The sequence below is a fragment of the Scyliorhinus torazame genome, chromosome 1 (assembly GCF_047496885.1).
Source record: "Scyliorhinus torazame isolate Kashiwa2021f chromosome 1, sScyTor2.1, whole genome shotgun sequence".
In the NCBI taxonomy this organism is placed as follows: Eukaryota; Metazoa; Chordata; class Chondrichthyes; order Carcharhiniformes; family Scyliorhinidae; genus Scyliorhinus; species Scyliorhinus torazame.
The window spans coordinates 356,034,521-356,054,253 of NC_092707.1; the positions used below are offsets into that span (position 1 = coordinate 356,034,521).

The 19,733-nt window shown below is 53.9% G+C and overlaps 1 protein-coding gene across 2 annotated transcripts in view; it reads left to right on the forward strand.

The window, feature by feature from the left end:
- pigf (phosphatidylinositol glycan anchor biosynthesis, class F) overlaps positions 1–19,733 on the forward strand; it is a 130,548-nt gene that overhangs the window by 10,124 nt on the left and 100,691 nt on the right. For both annotated transcript variants that reach the window (XM_072510636.1, XM_072510625.1), the window contains exon 3: positions 438–554. In XM_072510636.1, coding sequence (XP_072366737.1) covers positions 438–554 — 117 coding nt within the window. The remainder of the gene's footprint in view (positions 1–437; positions 555–19,733) is intronic.

Sequence of the window (19,733 nt, forward strand, 5' to 3'; positions counted from 1 at the left end):
CAATCCTTATCCTTCTGCAAATGGTCCAATTGTTTCTTCTTATATTCAACCCTTTTCCAATTGACTGTCTATTAGCAGACTTGCAGATCTTTATGGCCATCCTTTCCACAAAATTATTTTTATGCATTTAAAGGTATCAAGGTCCCAGAACCATATGAGACCACTCCAGTTCTTTTATGTTAATGTTCCCTCAAAAACTACCTTTTGCCGCATCTGACTCAAGGAATTGGTCACTTACTTCTGTCCTATTTGGTGCTTTTCTATTGACAAAAGATAGTGTCGTGCTGTGTCAAAGGTTTTGCTGAAATGTTATGTTCAAACACGGCACGGCAGCACAGTGGGTAGCACTGCTGCTCCCAGCACCAGGGACCCGAGTTCGATTCCGGCTTAACTATTTTATGAAGCTACCGATTGTAAACTAGTTCTGTGCTTTACAGGTCCTTCAGGGAGACGTTTTTGTTTGCAGTTCTATTATCTACCTTCACAACACTCCGTTGTCTATGCATGCTGGGACCTAATGTACAGGCTTGGATACGTGTCTTCAGTAAGAATGGGTAAGCAACGAAGAGAGTGCGGACTTTGTGCTGGAGAGCCAAGCCAAACTGAAAATGCTATTTCTGATGGTGAACTAATCTGATTATTCTTTGCTTTGCAATCTGGTGTGATTAATGTAAAATCTGTCTTGTGCTTGTGCCTTGTCTTGGTTTTTGCACACTACTGTGATTTACACAGTAATAGTGGACAATTTTATGTTTCAGCTCAGTATTACTATTACAGCATTTCTGAAATCTTCCTTACAGATTGAAGACAGGTTTTATTTATGTTTGGACCTTGTGTAGCGCACAATGACTTACGAGAGACGAGAAGTGATGAAGTCGATCCAGGCTTTATTAAGCGATGCTTGTTCCCAGCAGCTCAGCAACAGAATGAAGCTGCGGGGAGAAGCTTGGGTTCTTATACTCCGCCTTCAGGGCGGAGCCAGGAGTCGGCAGCCAACCAGGACCCGGGATCTGTCAGCCAATAGCATCTCGGCTTCACAGTCCCACATGACCCCTAATACATACCACCACATTCACCCCTTGTTAAAAGGAACCCGGCGGGGTGGTGGTTCGCATGGTGGTAGGGGTTTACAAGGCTAGTCCTGGAAGGAAAATTTCGGACAGTGTTACTACAGTTTTAGCCGTACACTGGGCTATGTACAAGTTTGTGAGAACTATTTACAATATTAGCAAAAAAAAATTTTTGTTACAACAACATTCTTGGTGTCACGCGGATTCCACGAGTCGAGCGGGCGGTCTGGTCTTCCTCGTCGATCGCCTCCACCCCGGTGGTGGTGCAGGTGCTTGCTCAGGCGTTGTCATCTCCGTGAGCGCTTTGGTGTTTGTTCCTGTTTTACTCCTGGGCGGGCACGGGAGGAGGACCGATCCCCCCGGGAAGGGGGCGGTCGCGGGGCACGCCGGTGGCAGGGAGGGGATGATCGATGTCGGGGGTGTGTGTGTGTTGCCGGCGGGCGTCAGGTCCCGCAGGGAGACCGTGTCCTGTCGGCCGTTGGGGTACGCCACGTAGGCGTACTGCAGGTTCGCGTGGAGAAGGTGAACCCTCTCGACCAACGGGTCCGATTTGTGCGCCCGCACATGTTTCCGGAGCAAGATGGTTCCTGGGGCCGCCAGCCAGGTCGGCAGCGACGTTCCGGAGGAGGACTTCCTGGGGAAGACAAGGAGGCGCTCATGAGGCGTTTGGTTAGTGGTGGTACACAGCAGCGACCGGATGGAGTGGAGAGCATCCGGGAGGACCTCCTGCCACCGGGAAACTGGGAGATCCCTAGACCGTAGGGCCAGTAGGACGGTCTTCCAGACCGTGCCGTTCTCCCTCTCGACTTGCCCATTGCCCCGGGGGTTGTAGCTGGTCGTTCTGCTCGAGGCTATGCCCTTGCTGAGCAGGAACTGGCGCAGCTCGTCACTCATGAAGGAGGACCCCCTGTCGCAATGGATATACGCGGGGCAACCGAACAGTGTGAATATGGTGCCAAGGGCTTTAATGACTGTGGCCGCTGTCATGTCGGGGCAGGGGATGGCGAAGGGGAAACGAGAGTACTCGTCCACCACGTTCAGGAAGTATGCTTTGCGGTCGGTGGAGGGTCCCAAACTGAGGCGTTCAAAGGGGCGGGAAGCCTTGATCAGGTACGCTCTATCCGGCCTCAAAAAGTGCGGTTTGCACTCTGCACAGATGTGGCAGTTCCTGGTGACTGTACGGACCTCCTCCACAGAGTAGGGGAGGTTGCGGGACTTTACGAAATGGTAGAATCGAGTGACCCCCGGGTGGCAGAGGTCCTCGTGTAGGGCTTGGAGGCGGTCTATTTGTGCGTTGGCACATGTGCTGCGGGATAGGGCATCCGACGGCTCGTTCAGCTTTCCGGGATGATACAAGATCTCATAGTTGAAGGTGGAGAGGTCGATCCTCCACCTTAAGATCTTGTCATTTTTAATTTTGCCCCGCTGTGCATTATCGAACATGAAGGCTACCGATCGTTGGTCGGTGAGGAGAGTGAATCTCCTGCCGGCCAGGTAATGCCTCCAATGTCGCACAGCTTCCACTATGGCTTGGGCTTCCTTTTCCACTGCGGAGTGGCGGATTTCTGAGGCGTGGAGGGTCCAGGAGAAAAAGGCCACGGGTCTGCCCGCTTGGTTAAGGGTGGCCGCCAGAGCTACGTCGGATGCGTCGCTCTCGACCTGGAAGGGGAGGGACTCGTCGATGGCGCGCATCGTGGCCTTTGCGATATCCGCTTTGATGCGGCTGAAGGCCTGGCGAGCCTCTGTCGACAGGGGGAAGGTAGTGGACTGTATTAGCGGGCGGGCCTTGTCTGCATACTGGGGGACCCACTGGGCGTAATATGAAAAGAAACCCAGGCAACGTTTCAGGGCTTTGGAGCAGTGGGGGAGGGGGAATTCCATAAAGGGGTGCATGCATTCGGGGTCGGGGCCTATTATCCCATTGCGCACTACGTATCACAGGATGGCCAACCGGTTTGTGCTAAAAACGCACTTTTCCTCGTTATATGTGAAGTTCAGGGCGTTAGCGGTCTGGAGGAACTTTTGGAGGTTGGCGTCGTGGTCCTGCTGATCGTGGCCGCAGATGGTTACGTATCCGAGATACGGGAACGTGACCTGCAACCCGTGCTGGTCAACCATTGGGTCCATCTCCCGTTGGAAGACCGAGACCCCGTTTGTGACACCAAATGGGACCCTTAGGAAGTGGTATAGACGCCCGTCTGCCTCGAAGGCGGTGTACTTGCGGTCACCTGAGCGGATGGGGAACTGGTGGTAGGCGGACTTGAGGTCCACGGTGGAGAAGACCTTATACTGGGCAATCCGATTGACCATGTCGGATATGCGGGGGAGAGGATACGCATCTAGCTGCGTGTACCTGTTGATGGTCTGACTATAGTCTACGACCATCCTTTGCTTCTCCCCGGTCTTTACTACTACCACCTGGGCTCTCCAGGGACTATTGCTGGCCTGGATTATGCCTTCCTTCAGCAACCGCTGGACTTCAGACCGAATAAATATCCGGTCCTGGGCGCTGTACCGTCTGCTCCTAGTGGCGACGGGTTTGCAATCCGGGGTGAGGTTTGCAAACAAGGACGGCGGTTCAACCTTGAGAGTTGCGAGACCGCAGATAGTGAGTGGGGGTATTGGGCCGCCGAATTGGAATGTTAGGCTCTGCAGGTTACACTGGAAATCTAATCCCAGTAATGTGGGCGCGCAGAGTTGGGGAAGGACGTAGAGCCTGTAGTTCTTAAACTCCCTCCCTTGCACCGTTAGGTTCGCGATGCAGAACCCTTTGATCTCTACGGAGTGGGATCCTGCAGCTAGGGAAATCTTTTGCGTGCTTGGATGGATGGTCAGAAAACAGCGTCTTACCGTGTCTGGGTGAATAAAACTTTCAGTGCTCCCAGAGTCGATCAGGCATGGCGTCTCGTATCCGTTCACCAGCACCGTTGTTGTCGTCGTCTGGAGCGTCCGGGGCTGCGATTGATCCAGTGTCACCAAAGCCAGTCGTGGTAGTAGTGTCGCGGCGTCTTCTTCGGACCCCGTGGAGCAGTCGATGCTGGGGTCCTTTGTTGTCAACCAAGATGGTGGCGTCCATGAATCGCACGCGGCCGGGGGTGGACAAAATGGCAGCCCCCATGGATCGCACGTGGTCGGGGGTGGACAAAATGGCCACCCCATGAATCGCACGTGGCTGGGGGGTCACAAGATGGCGGCGCCCATCCTCCCCTTGTGGTGCCCGGGACCCAAAATGGCGGCGCCCGCGGGTCGCACATGGGGCGCTGGGGGGGTTGGGGAGCGTTTGGGATGTGCTGGGCTCGTTCTTCTCCGGGGATTGCGGTGATCCCCGGGACCGGCATACTGCCGCGTAATGGCCCTTCTTGCCGCAGCTTTTACAAATAGCTGCGCGGGCCGGGCAGCGCCTCCGGGGGTGTTTCGCTTGTCCGCAGAAATAGCAGCGGGCCCCTCCGGGATGGTCTGGCGCTTTAACCGCGCAAGCTTGCAAGGGGGGGGGGGGGGGAGTTTGTCGCGACGGGGGTCCACGGAGCCCAAGGGGCTGCCGCGCGGTCGGGGCCATAGGCGCGGGCGTTTTGCGAGGCCACATCTAGGGAAGCTGCAAGGGCCCGTGCCTCTGAGAGTCCTAGCGACTCTCTTTCTAAAAGTCTTTGGCGGATTTGGGGAGAGTTCATACCTGCCACAAATGCATCGCGAATTAGCAGGTCCGTGTGTTCGATCGCGTTCACCGGCGGGCAGCTGCAGCCCCGTCCCAAAATTAGCAGCGCGGCGTAGAATTCCTCTCGCGATTCTCCGGGACTTTGCCGTCGCGTCGCGAGTTGGTGGCGCACGTAGACCTGGTTAACGGGCCGAACGTAGATGCTCTTCAGCAATGCGAGCGCCGTTGGGAAATCCTCTGCGTCTTCTATGAGAGGGTAAATTTCCGGGCTTACCCTCGAATGCAGGACCTGCATTTTCTGGTCTTCTGTGATCCGGCCGGGGGCCGTTCGGAGGTAGCCTTCAGAGCATGCTTGCCAGTGTTTGAATACTGCTGCCGAGTTCGCTGCGTGGGGGCTGATCCGCAGGCATTCCGGGGCGATCCGGAGCTCCATAGTCTTTTCAGCTCGCTTAATAAATTGTAGCGCACAATGACTTACGAGAGACGAGAAGTGATGAAGTCGATCCAGGCTTTATTAAGCGATGCTTGTCCCCAGCAGCTCAGCAACAGAATGAAGCTGCGGGGAGAAGCTCGGGTTCTTATACTCCGCTTCAGGGCGGAGCCAGGAGTCGGCAGCCAACCAGGACCCGGGATCTGTCAGCCAATAGCATCTCGGCTTCACAGTCCCACATGACCCCTAATACATACCACCACACCTTGGTAATGAGTGTTAACAGGCACTCCAAACACCGGGATTATTGCAGTAGATTTATACCCTGCACTCAACTGGTGTCCATTTCCAGAGTGCGCTGCTCACTCAGCCATGGTTGCAGATAGCGTCCTTAAGATGAGGCCTTGAGCATCTTTGTCCTCACCCTTCCCTTTAAGTTGGGGGAGCCAAGGTCAATTTTCTGCGCCTCCTGCCATCCTGGCTGAGGTCAGCAAAGCAAACGGTATCTGAAAAGCTGCTGGTCAGCGTGGCCCAGCTAATCGATTTAATAAGTTGTTCAAGTATCCAGCAAATAACTTTTCTCGTGATGTTGAAATTATCTCTTTCAATGAATTCATTGTTTCAAATCAGTGTAACCACAATTTTGTGGAGCCTACAACAGAAAGGTATACTGTATTTCATTTATGTACTGAATGTGCAATTCTCTCAGCCATTTAAATCTCTTTCCAGAGCAATACACCATTCTGCTCGGGGTGTAGAGTAAGGTTACCTGCGTAGATTTAAAAAATATATTTTTATTGGGGCATTTATTATATATAGATTAAACACAACCAAAACCAAAAAGAGAACAAACAGGAAACCTTCTAATAGATAAATAACACCCCACTGCCCTCCTTGTCGTTCCCCACCACCCACCCAGCCTTTCCCATTTTTAGACCCTGTATCCCCCCCCCCTCCCACTGACCCTCTCAAGGCAAACTTGATTTTTCCAGCCTAAGGAATTCCGCGAAGTCGCTCCCCCACACCCCGGTTTTGACGCCCCTGGGTCCCACCACTCCAACAAAACGTCGGCCTCTCTCGCCCCCTGGACTCCCAGGTCATCCGACAATCCGAAAATCGCCACTTCTGGACTCTGGGCAACCTTCACCTTCAGCACCTCGGACATTACCTCTGCGAACCCCGCCAGAATCCCTTCAGCTTCGGACAAGCCCAAAACATGTGAACATGGTTCGCGGGCCTCCCTGCACACCGTCCACATCTATCTCCACCCCTTCAAAAAACCTGCTCATTCTGGCCACCATCATATGCGCCCTCTGGACTACTTTGAATTGAACAAGGCTAAGCCTAGCACAGAAAGAGAATGCATTCTCCTCAAAGTCTCCTCCCACAGCCCAGCCTCCATTTCCCTCCCCAGCTCCTCCTCCCAGTTCCGTTTAACATCTACCGGGGCTCCCTCCAAATCTATTAACTCCTTATAAATCTCCGACACCCGACCCTCGCCAACCCCTGTTTTCTACACCACCTTGTCCTGCAGCCCGGGGGACGGCAGGTCAGGAAGAGACAGCACCTGCTTCCTTACATAATCCCGCACTTGTAAGTACCGGAAGCCATTTCTGCTGGGCAGCTCATACTCCTCTTTCAATTCCTCTGGACTGGAAAAGTTGCCGCTCACGAATAGGTCGCCAAACCGTTAGATACGCACCCACCGTCACCCCTGGAACCCCGCATCTGACCTGCTGGAGCAAATCTGTGGTTCCCACAAATTGGTGCCCAGACCAAGGCACCCTCCAACCTCAGGTGCTGCCTCCACTGTCCCCACACCCCCAGGGCCGCCATCACCACCGGGCTCGTGGAGTGCCAGGCTGGCAAGAATGGCAGAGGTGCCGCCACCAGTGCCCCTCAGCTTGTGCCCTTACAAGAGGCTGCCTCCATCCGCTCCCACACCGACTCCTCCCCCACTGCCAATTCCTAACCATGGCTATATTCGCTGCCCTGTAGTAGGTCATGATAGTTGGCAAAGCCAGTCCAACCCCTCCCCCCTGCGTCCCCATTCCAAAAGCACCTTCTTTACCTGGGGGGATTTCTCCGCCCAGACAAACCACGAGATCAAAGCGTTAATATTCCTGAAAAAGGTCTTTGGAATAAAGATCGGAAGGTTCTGGTAAACAAATAAAAACCTCTGGAGTACCGTAATTTTCACGGTGTGCACACGCCCCGCCAGCAGCAACGGGAACACGTCCCATCTCTTAAAATACCCCTTCATCTGCTCAACCAACCGCGCCAGATTCAATTTGTTCCCATCCCCACGCCACCTGGATCCCAGATACCTAAGGTTCGTCCCCACCACTTTAATCAGCAGCTCGCCCAACCGCTTCTCCTGCCCCCTTTCCTGGATCGGAAAAACTCTTCCCCATGGTTAACTTGTATCTGAAAAATCGTCTGAACTCCTCTAAAATGCTCATGATCTCCCTGATACCTCCCACTGGGTCCGATATGTAGAGCAGCAGATCGTCCGCATATAGCGGGGAACCTGTGCCCCCGCCCCCCCCCCCCTCCCCCCTCCCTATCCCTCTCCAACTCCTTGACCCTTTAAGCGCCATTGCCAGTGGCTCCATCGCCAAGGCAAACAGCAACAGGGAGAGTGGGCGTCCCTGCCTTGTCTCACGATGCAATGTGAAATATCCCAAACTCACCCGTTTCGTCCTTGCATTTGCTACCGGTGCCCTATATAACAACAGGACCCAATCCACAAACCCCATTCTACCCAATCAAAGACTTCTGCATCCATAGTGACCGCCACCTCCACATTTTGTCCCTCTGAGGGCATCATTATCACATTCAATAAGTGCTTAACGTTCGCCGACAGATGCCTTGCCTTTACAAACCCCGTCTGGTCTTCCCCTATCACCCCCGGCACACAGTCCTCAATCCGCGAGGCCAAGACCTTTGCCAACAGCTTGGCATCCACATTTAACACCAATATCGGCCTGTAGGATCCACACTGCTCCGCGTCCTTGTCCTTCAAAACTAAGGAAAACAAAGCCTGCGATAGCGTAGGGGGAAGCTCGCCCTTCTCCCTCACCTCATTGTATACACTTACCAGCAGGGGCCTCAGAACCCCTAAAAGCTTTAATACAATTCTACTGGGAACCCATTTGGGCCCAGGGCCTTCCCTGCCTGCATCGCCTCCGTCAGTCCAATGGGTGCCCTTGGCACTTATACCAGATCCTCCTCCACCTTGGGGAACCCCAACCCGTCCAGATATCTCTGCATTCCCTCTTCCCCGGCTGGGGTCTCCGATTCATATAACCTCTTACAGAATTCCTCAAAAACCCGGGTCCAAACCCCCCCCCCCCCCCCATCCTACTCGCCTTTTCCCCATTTTCATACACTTGCCCCCCTGGCCATGCATGACTGCCCTACTGCCTTCCCCGTTGACACCAACCCGAACTCCATCTGGAGTTTCTTTTTTTTTAACAAACAATTTTAATGAGGTATTTTTTGGCATTACAAACAACAACAGTATAAAAACAGTGTACAAAGAAAAATAAACATAGTGCACACACCGACACCCGTCCCTCCAAGACCCGCCTATTTAACCCCTTATTCTATGCTACCCTAGCTCTCTCCCCCCCCCCCCCCCCCCCCCCCCCCCCCCCCCCCCAGGACGATTAATTCCTTGCAAAGAAGTCGATGAATGGCTGCCATCTCCGGGCGATCCCTAACACTGACCCTCTCAAGGCGAACTTAATCTTCTCCAGGCCGAGAAAGCTCGCCATGTCGGTTAATCAGGCCTCCGACTTCGGGGGGTTTGTGTCCCTCCAAGCTAATAATATCCGTCTCTGGGCTACCAGGGAGGCAAAGGCCAGAACATCTGCCTCTTTCTCCTCCTGGACCCAGATCTTCTGACACCCCAAAAATCGCCACCTCTGGACTCATTGCCATCCTTGCTTTCAATACTCTGGACATGACATGACCCCTGCCAATATCCCCGAGGTTTTGGACACGCCCAGAACATGTGGACATGGTTCGCTGGTCCTCCTGCAAGTAGGCTTCAAATGAAGTTACTGTGAAAAGTCCCTAGTCACCACATTCCGGCGCCTGTTTGGGGAGGCTGGCACGGGAATTGAACCGTTTTGCTGGCCTACCTTGGTCTGCTTTCAAAGCCAGCGACTTAGCCCTGTGCTATAAACGATTTTCATTTAATTTCACTTTACACATCTGTCCTCCACCCCAAAGAATCTATTCATCCGGGCCACTGTCATATGGGCCCGGTGTACCACCTTGAATTGGATCAAGCTGAGCCTTGCGCATGTAGTGGTCGCGTTGACCATGCTCAACGCGTCCGCCCATAAGCGTCCTCCATCTCTCCCCCAAGCTCCTCCTCCCACTTACGCTTCAGCTCCTCGGTCTGCGTCTCCTCCGCCCCCATTAGTTCTTTGTAGATGTCCGAGACACTCCCCTCTCCCACCCATCCCCTAGACACTACCCTATCCTGGATCCCCCTCAGTGGCAGTAGTGGGATGGATGATACCTGCCTGCGCAGAAAGACCCGCACCTGTAAATATCTGAAGTCGTTCTCTCTTGCCAACCCAAACTTCTCCTCAAGCTAGGGAAGCTACCTACCAGGAACAGGTCCCCCATCCTCTCAACTCCTGCCCTTCGCCATACTCAAAACCTCCCTTCCAGGCTCCCTGGGGCAAACCGGTGATTGTCACATATTGGGGACCAAACTGATGCTCCCACTGCTCCAACGTACCTCCTCCACTGACCCCAGATCCTCAAGGCCGCCACCACCACAGGACTGGTGGAATATCTCACCGGCGGGAACGGCAGAGGTGCCATTATCAACGCCCCCAAGCTGGTGCCCATCCACTCCCAAACCGACCCCGCCCCCACCACCCACTTCCTTATCATTGCAATATTGGCCGCCCAGTAGTAATTACTGAAGTTTGGCAGGGCAAGCCCCCCTCCCCCCGATTCCTCTCGAGCATCGCCTTCTTCACCCGTGGGGACGTACCCGCCCAGACAAAACCCAAAATGATTTTCTTAATCCTCTTAAAAAAGGACCGCAGGATGAAAATTGGGAGGCATTGGAATACCAATAAAAATCTTGGTAGGACTATCATCTTAACCGTCTGCAGGCAGCGACATCGGTAGCGCATCCCATCTCCGAAACTCGCCCCTCACCTGCTCGACCAACCGGGGTAAGTTCAACTTGTATAACCGGCCCCAGTCACGCGCCACTTGTATCCCTAGGTACCTAAAACTGTCCCCCACTAACCTAAAGGTTGCTCCCCCAGCCAACCCTCCTGACCTCTTGCCTGGACTACAAACATCTCGCTCTTTGTCATGTTCAATATATATCCTGAAAACCGGCCAAATTCCCCCAAAGTCGCCATGATCTGACCCATCCCTGCCCCTGGATCTGCTACATACAAGAGCAGGTCGTCCACGTACAGCGAAACCCTGTGGTCTCCCCCCCCCCCCCCCCCCCCCCCCCCACCTGAACCAGCCCCTTAAAGCTCTCAGAGCAATTGCCAGCAGCTCTATAGCTAACGCAAACAGCAGTGGGGAGAGGGTGCATCACTGTCTTGTCCGCTGGTGCAGTCTAAAATAGCCCGAGGTCGTCCTATTCGTCCTTACACTAGCCCCCGGGGCCTGGTACAACAACCTGACCCAGTCGATAAAGCCCCTACCAACCCCAAATCTTCCCAACACCTCCCATAAATAGTCCCACTCCACCCGGTCGAACGCCTTTTCCGCATCCATTGCCACAACTACCTCAACCTCCCTACTCTCCGGGGGCATCATAATCACGTTGAGGAGCCTTATATTGGCCACCAACTGCCTGCCCTTGACAAACCCGGCTTGATCCTCCATAATTTCATCCGGCACACAATCCTGGAGGCCAAAACTTTGGCGAGCAACTTGGCGTCTACATTAAGCAGTGAGATTGGCCTATATGACCCGCATATCTCCGGGTTCTGGTCCCGCTTCAATATTAACGAAATAGTGGCCTGTGACATCGTCGGGGGCAGCACCCCTCTATCCCTCACCTCATTGAAAACCTTGACCAACAACGGCCCTAACATCCCCGAGAATTTCTTGTAGAATTCCACCGGATACCCATCCGGCCCCGGGGCCTTACCCGACTGCATTGCCTTCAAGCCCTCAGCTATTCCTTCGGTCCTAATCGGGGCCCACAGCTCATCCACCAGCTCCCTGCCCACCCTTGGGAAGGTCAGACCGTCCAAAAAGCGCCTCGGGCCCCGAGGGGTTCCGAGCGATAGAGTCTGCTGTGAAAGTCCCTGAACGCCCTGTTTAGCCCAGCCGAGTCCCCTACCAGATTCCCATTCCCATCGACCACCTTTTCTATTTCCCTGGCCGCCTCCCTCTTCCTAAGCTGCTGTGCCAGCATTCTGCTGGCCTTCTCCCCATGTTCATAGAATGCCCCCCTCGCCTTTCTAAGCTGCTCCACTGACTTATCTGTGGACAACACCCCAAACTCAGCCTGCAGCCTCCGACGTTCCCTTAACAGCTCCACCCCTGGGGTCGCCGCATTCCTCCTATCTATCTGTAGGATCTCCTCAACCAGTCGGTCCGTGTCTGCCCAATCCATCCTGTCCCTATGAGCCCGGATCAAAATCAGCTCCCCTCTCACCACTGCCTTCAGCGCCTCCCAGACCACCGCTGCTGAGACTTCCCCCGTGTCATTTACCTGCAGGTAGTTCTGCATGCACTTCCTCAGCCAATCACACACCGCCTCGTCCGCCAACAAGCCCACGTCCAATCTCCATTGCGGGCGCTGGAAGCTCTCCTCACGAACCTGCAGTTCCACCAATGTGGGGCATGATCCGAAATAGTGATAGCCGAGTACCCCGTGTCCACCACCCCCGCCAGAAAATCCCTGCTCAGAATGAAAAAATCAATCCGGGAGTAAACCGTATGCACATGCGAATATAAAGAAAACTCCCTCCCCGTCGGCTGTCAAACCTCCATGGGTCGACCCCCATCTGCTCCATGAACCCGATCAGTTCTTTTGCCACCCTCCCCGTTTTCGAACACGACCGGTCCAGGCTGGTGTCGATGACTATATTAAAATCCCCCTCCATCACCAACTTGTGCGAGTCCAGGTCAGGTATCTTCCCCAGTACCCTCTTTATGAATTCTACATCGTCCCAGTTTGGTGCATACACGTTAACCAAGACTACCTTCCTCCCCTCCAGCTTACCGCTCACCATGATATAAGGCCCCCCCCCCGTCTGAGACTATACTGCCCACCTGGAATTGCACCCGCTTATTGATTAAAATCGGCACCCCTCTAGTCTTGGTGTCCAGCCCCAAATGAAAGACCTGACTGACCCAACCCTTCCTTAGTCTGACTTGATCCTCCTCTCAGTCCCAAAACCTACGTCCCACCCTCGTCAGCAGAGTAACCCCCCCCCCCCCACAGCAACACCACTTTGTAACCTAACCCCTGCCATATATTGAACATATACACCCCCCCCCCCCCCCCCACTGTGCTTCCATAGATTAGCTCACCCAGCTAGCCTGGTGACCCTTACCTCTGGCGCCAAGAAGTCTCCCACCTATTGTTCCCTACTCCCCCCCCCCCCCCCCCCCCGCCCATTGAAACCAATTCCCTTCTCAGACTGAGACCAAACAATCACCCAATTACCATAGGAGACAACCCAAAATGTAAAACCCACAAAGAACCCCCCCAATAATGCAAATCAAAGTAATAAAAAAGTAAAAAGCCCCCACCAGCCATCCCCACCACAGACCCATAGAAACCGAATAACTTTTACTTCTCCATCGTCACCCAAACTTAAAAACAGAAGATAAACGACAATCAAAATGTATAAACATCACTCGGAAAAGTTACAACTTAAAACAAAAAGTTCTCAGTTCAGCACCAGCCCGTTTTTCTTGGCAAAGTCCATCGCGTCTTCGGGCGACTCAAAATAATGGTGCTGGTCCTCATGCGTAATCCACAGACACGCCGGGTAAAGCAGCCCAAATTTCACCTTCTTCTTAAACAGGATCTCCTTCACTTGCTTGAAGCCTGACCTCCTTCTGGCCACCTCCACACTCAGGTCCTGATAGACACGCAATATGCTATTGTCCCATTTGCAGCTCCTAGTACGCTTAGCCCACTGGAGAACACACTCCTTATTCAAAAATCTGTGGAACAGGAACACCATCGCCGTTGGGGGGGTCCCCCGACCGTGGCTTCCTCACCATCGCCCTGTACACGCTGTCCACCTCCAACGGTCGGGGAAATGCCCCCTCCCCCAGAAGCTTCTGGAACATACCCGCCAAAAACGCGCCAGCATCAGCCCCCTCAGCCCCTTCAGGGAGACCGACAATTCTTAAGTTCTGCCGGCGAGCTCTGTTCTCCAGATCTTCCACCTTCTCCAGCAGCCTCTTTTGCTCATCCTTCAGCATCCCCACCTCTAGTCCAACCACCGTTTGGTGCTCCTCCTGGTCCGCCAGCGCTTTCTCCAACTTCTGAATCGCCCACCTGGAGTTTCTGCCGCTCCTTCAACAACCCTGCCTCCGGGGCCTCCGAGTACCTCCTATTCACCCGCAGAATCTCATCTGCCAACCTAGCCATCCCTGTCCACTCCGTCGTATCACTCTGTACCCGGTTCGATACAAACTCCCCCCTTCAGTGCCTCCCATAGCGTGGCGGCCTAAACCTCACCTGTGCCATTCAGCTCCATGTACCCCCGAATAGCGGCCCTCACCCGCTCGCACACCTTATCTGCTAGCAACCCCACGTCTAATCTCCACTGCGGGTGCTGGGCATCCCTCAGTCCACTTACAAGTCTATCAAAAGTGGCACGTGGTCCAAGACCACAATCCAATCCGAGACCACAATCCAATCGCCGAGTACCCTGAGTCAACCACCCCCGCCAGCAGGGTCTTATCCACCAAAAACTAATCGATCCTTGAGTACACCCTACACACATGGGAGAAGTACGAAAATTCCTTCAGCCTCGGCAAACCTCCACAGGTCTACACCACCCCACCCCTATGCACTCCATTAATCCCGTCAGCTCCATCACCACCGCCAACACCCTCTCCGACCGCGGACTCGACCGGACCAATCTCGGCTCGATTACCGTATTAAAGTGTCTCGCCCCAGCCCCGTCGGTATTTATCCCCCCCCCCCCAAAGACAGAACAACAATTCCATCCGCCTCTAACATTCTATCCACCTGCTCACCCCCCCCCCCCCCCCCCCCCCCCCCCCCACTGCGCTCTTGTCAAGTAGCTCGCCCAGCTAGCCTGGCAGCCCCCACCCATGGCGACAAACATCCTACACCCCCCCATACTCGCACACTTCCATTGGGCAAACGACAATAACAATAAGAAAAAGGTTCACTCACTCTCCACGCTGCTCCAGCGTCCCACCAATGAACCCCACAAGAAAGAAATACGACTCCTGAGAGAAAACCATCACCCAAAACGAAACAAGACAATAAAGCAAAAAAGGCAGAGAAAACCAATGTTTACTCACACCACTTCCAAAGTTCAATGGCCTCCCTCTCCTGCCAATTCATTGTCCCTCAAAAACGCCATTGCCGAGACTTCCGGGTGCGGCGATGACCAGCTGAGTCGCACGTTTCGGCAGCTCCCGGTGAAACGGACTTTTGGGCTCTTGATAGGAGCCCCAACGGCAATTTTGACGGCTAAAAACACTGTGCGGTAAACCAGAAGGGAATCCCCCCTGGATACGGATGAAAAAAGGAGGAGAAAGTGGCCGGATTGCAGTGGATCCTTTAGAACAGCGGCAAGGAAGGCAAGCAAAAACCAAGATGGCGTCGGAAGGTGGCAGTTTAACATGGGGCCCTGAACAACAAGAGTTCTTGAAATGCTGTGTGGAAGAGCTCAAAAAGGAAATGAAGAAAGAGCTGTTGGCCCCGATACTACAGGCGATCGAAGGGCTAAAGGAGGAACAAAAGACCCAGGAGCGGGAGCTTCGAGTCGTGAAGGCAAAGGCAGCCGAGAATGAGGACGACATACAGGGCCTGGTGGTGAAGACGGAGACGCATGAGGCACATCAGAAACGATGTGTGGAAAGGTTGGAGGCACTGGAGAACAACGCAAGGAGGAACAACCTGAGGATTCTTGGTCTTCCTGAAGGTGCGGAGGGAGCGGACGTCGGGGCATATGTGAGCACGATGCTGCACTCGTTAATGGGAGCGGAGGCCCCGGCGGGTCCGTTGGAGGTGGAGGGAGCATACGGAGTGATGGCGCGAGGACCGAGAGCAGGAGAAATTCCCAGAGCCATAGTGGTGAGATTCCTCCGTTTTAAGGATAGAGAAATGGTCCTTCGATGGGCAAAGAAAACTCGGAGCAGTAAATGGGAGAACGCGGTGATCCGCGTTTATCAAGACTGGAGTGCGGAGGTGGCGAGAAGGAGGGCGAGCTTTAATCGGGCCAAGGCGGTGCTTCATAAAAAGAAGATAAAATTTGGAATGCTGCAACCGGCAAGACTGTGGGTCACATATCGAGGGAGGCACCACTACTTTGAGACGGCGGATGAAGCGTGGACTTTTATTGTGGAAGAAAAACTGGAATGAGCGGGTTATTAAAAAGAACGTTTGAACAAAGTGGTTGGGCGAATGTGGGGGGCGAAGAGGGGGGTTAAAAAGGGGGGAAAGAGGAGTTTTATGTACTAATCCTGCGATGTGGTAACTTTTCTCTCTTCCACAGGAGGTGATGGGGGGAGGAGGGGAGGTGGAGGAGATGGGGAGTTGGCCATTGGGGGCGGGACCAAGGGAGCAGCGCGGGCTTGGTTCCCGCGCTATGATAATCATGGCGGGAATAGAGAAGCAGGAAGGAGGGGGCGTCGCACGGTGCGAGCCGAGGTCACGGGGGGAAGCCGAGGTCGGCCAGAGTTTGCTGACTTCTGGGAGCAACATGGGGGGAGTAATTACGCTAGCGGGGGATCTAGCGGGGTGGGGGTGGGAGGGGGGAATTACTGGGTTGCTGCTGCTGGGGAGAGGGGGGAGCTGGTATGGGAGGGGATGGGCGGGGGGGCACCGCCTGGGGGAGATACAGCTGCGTGGGAACCGGGTGAGGAGCTGGAAAAAGGGGATGGCTAATCGACAAGGGGGGGGGAGGGTAGGAAGCCCCCCAACCCGGCTGATCACGTGGAACGTGAGAGGGCTGAACGGGCCGATAAAGAGGGCACGGGTACTCGCACACCTTAAGAAACTTAAGGCAGATGTGGTTATGTTACAGGAAACGCACCTGAAACTGATAGACCAGGTTAGGCTACGCAAAGGATGGGTGGGGCAGGTGTTCCATTCGGGGCTAGATGCGAGAAACAGGGGGATGGCTATATTAGTGGGGAAGCGGGTAATGTTCGAGGCAAAGACTATAGTGGCGGATAACGGGGGCAGATACGTGATGGTGAGTGGCAAACTACAGGGGGAGACGGTGGTTTTGGTAAACGTATATGCCCCGAACTGGGATGATGCCAATTTTATGAGGCGGATGCTAGGACGAATTCCGGACCTAGAGATGGGAAAGCTGATAATGGGGGGAGATTTTAATACGGTGTTGGAACCAGGGCTGGATAGGTCGAAGTCCAGGACTGGAAGGAGGCCGGCAGCAGCCAAGGTACTTAAAGATTTTATGGAGCAGCTGGGAGGTGTAGACCCGTGGAGATTTAGCAGACCTAGGAGTAAGGAGTTCTCGTTTTTCTCCTATGTCCATAAAGTCTACTCGCGAATAGACTTTTTTGTGCTGGGAAGGGCGTTGATCCCGAAGGTGAGGGGAACGGAGTATACGGCTATAGCCATTTCGGATCACGCTCCACACTGGGTAGACTTGGAGATAGGGGAGGAAACAGGAGGGCGCCCACCCTGGAGAATGGACATGGGACTAATGGCAGATGAGGGGGGGTGTCTAAGGGTGAGGGGGTGCATTGAAAAGTACTTGGAACTCAATGATAATGGGGAGGTCCAGGTGGGAGTGGTCTGGGAGGCGCTGAAGGCGGTGGTTAGAGGGGAGCTGATATCAATAAGGGCACATAAAGGGAAGCAGGAGAGTAAGGAACGGGAGAGGTTGCTGCAAGAACTTTTGAGGGTGGACAGACAATATGCGGAAGCACCGGAGGAGGGACTGTACAGGGAAAGGCAAAGGCTACATGTAGAATTTGACTTGCTGACTACGGGCACTGCAGAGGCACAATGGAGGAAGGCACAGGGTGTTCAGTACGAATATGGGGAGAAGGCGAGCAGGTTGCTGGCACACCAATTGAGGAAAAGGGGAGCAGCGAGGGAAATAGGGGGAGTGAGGGATGAGGAAGGAGAGATGGAGCGGGGAGCGGAGAGAGTGAATGGAGTGTTCAAGACATTTTATAAAAAATTATATGAAGCTCAACCCCCGGATGGGAGGGAGAGAATGATGGGCTTCTTGGATCGGCTGGAATTTCCCAAGGTGGAAGAGCAGGAAAGGGTGGGACTGGGAGCACAGATCGAGGTAGAAGAAGTGGTGAAAGGAATTAGGAGCATGCAGGCGGGAAAGGCCCCGGGACCGGATGGATTCCCAGTCGAATTCTATAGAAAATATGTGGACTTGCTCGCCCCGGTATTGACGAGGACCTTTAATGAGGCAAAGAAAAGGGGACAACTGCCCCCGACTATGTCTGAAGCAACGATATCGCTTCTCTTAAAGAAGGAAAAGGACCCGCTACAGTGTTGAGGGGTTCCAAGAAGTGGAGGGGAGTACTTAGAGGAAGAGAAGAACACCGGGTATCTTTGTATGCGGACGATTTGCTACTATACGTGGCAGACCCGGCGGAGGGGATGCCAGAAATAATGCGGATACTTGGGGAGTTTGGGGATTTTTCAGGGTATAAATTGAACATGGGGAAAAGTGAGTTGTTTGTGGTGCATCCAGGGGAGCAGAGTAGAGAAATAGAGGACCTACCGTTGAGGAAGGTAACAAGGGACTTTCGTTACCTGGGGATCCAGATAGCCAAGAATTGGGGCACATTGCATAGGTTAAATTTAACGCGGTTGGTGGAACAAATGGAGGAGGATTTCAAGAGATGGGATATGGTATCCCTGTCACTGGCAGGGAGGGTGCAGGCGGTTAAGATGGTGGTCCTCCCGAGATTTCTCTTTGTGTTTCAGTGCCTCCCGGTGGTGATTACGAAGGCTTTTTTTAAAAGGATTGAAAAGAGCATCATGGGTTTTGTGTGGGCCGGGTAGACCCCGAGAGTGAGGAAGGGATTCTTACAGCGTAGCAGGGATAGGGGGGGGCTGGCACTACCGAGCCTAAGTGAGTATTATTGGGCCGCTAATATTTCAATGGTGAGTAAGTGGATGGGAGAGGAGGAGGGAGCGGCGTGGAAGAGATTAGAGAGGGCGTCCTGTAGGGGGACTAGCCTACAGGCTATGGTGACAGCCCCATTGCCGTTCTCACCGAGGAACTACACCACAAGCCCGGTGGTGGTGGCTACACTGAAGATTTGGGGACAGTGGAGACGGCATAGGGGAAAGACTGGAGCCTTGGGGGGGGGGGTCCCCTATAAGAAACAACCATAGGTTTGCCCCGGGGGGAATGGATGGGGGATATGGAATGTGGCAAAGAGCAGGAATAACGCAACTGAAAGATCTGTTTGTGGATGGGAAGTTCGTGAGTCTGGGAGCGCTGACCGAGAAATATGGGTTGCCCCAAGGGAATGCATTCAGGTATATGCAACTGAGGGCTTTTGCGAGGCAACAGGTGAGGGAGTTCCCGCAGCTCCCGACACAAGAGGTGCAGGACAGAGTGATCTCAAAGACATGGGTGGGGGATGGTAAGGTGTCAGATATATATAGGGAAATGAGGGACGAAGGGGAGACTATGGTAGATGAACTAAAAGGGAAATGGGAAGAAGAGCTGGGGGAGGAGATCGAGGAGGGGCTGTGGGCAGATGCCCTAAGCAGGGTAAACTCGTCGTCCTCGTGTGCCAGGCTAAGCCTGATTCAGTTTAAGGTATTACACAGGGCGCATATGACTGGAGCACGGCTCAGTAAATTTTTTGGGGTGGAGGATAGGTGTGCGAGGTGCTCGAGAAGCCCAGCGAATCATACCCATATGTTTTGGTCATGCCCGGCACTACAGGGGTTTTGGATGGGGGTGACAAAGGTGCTTTCAAAAGTAGTGGGGGTCCGGGTCGAACCAAGCTGGGGGTTGGCTATATTTGGGGTTGCACAAGAGCCGGGAGTGCAGGAGGCGAGAGAGGCCGATGTTTTGGCCTTTGCGTCCCTAGTAGCCCGGCGCAGGATATTGTTAATGTGGAAAGAAGCCAAGCCCCCGGGGGTGGAGACCTGGATAAATGACATGGCAGGGTTTATAAAGCTAGAGCGGATTAAGTTCGTTCTAAGGGGGTCGGCTCAAGGGTTCACCAGGCGGTGGCAACCGTTCGTCGAATACCTCGCAGAAAGATAGATGGAATGGAAAAAAGAAGGCAGCAGCAGCAGCCCAGGATCGGGGGGGGGGGGGGGGGGGGGAGAGGAGGAACCAGAAGGACTCTCAGGGTTGTTAATATATACTGTATAATATGTATA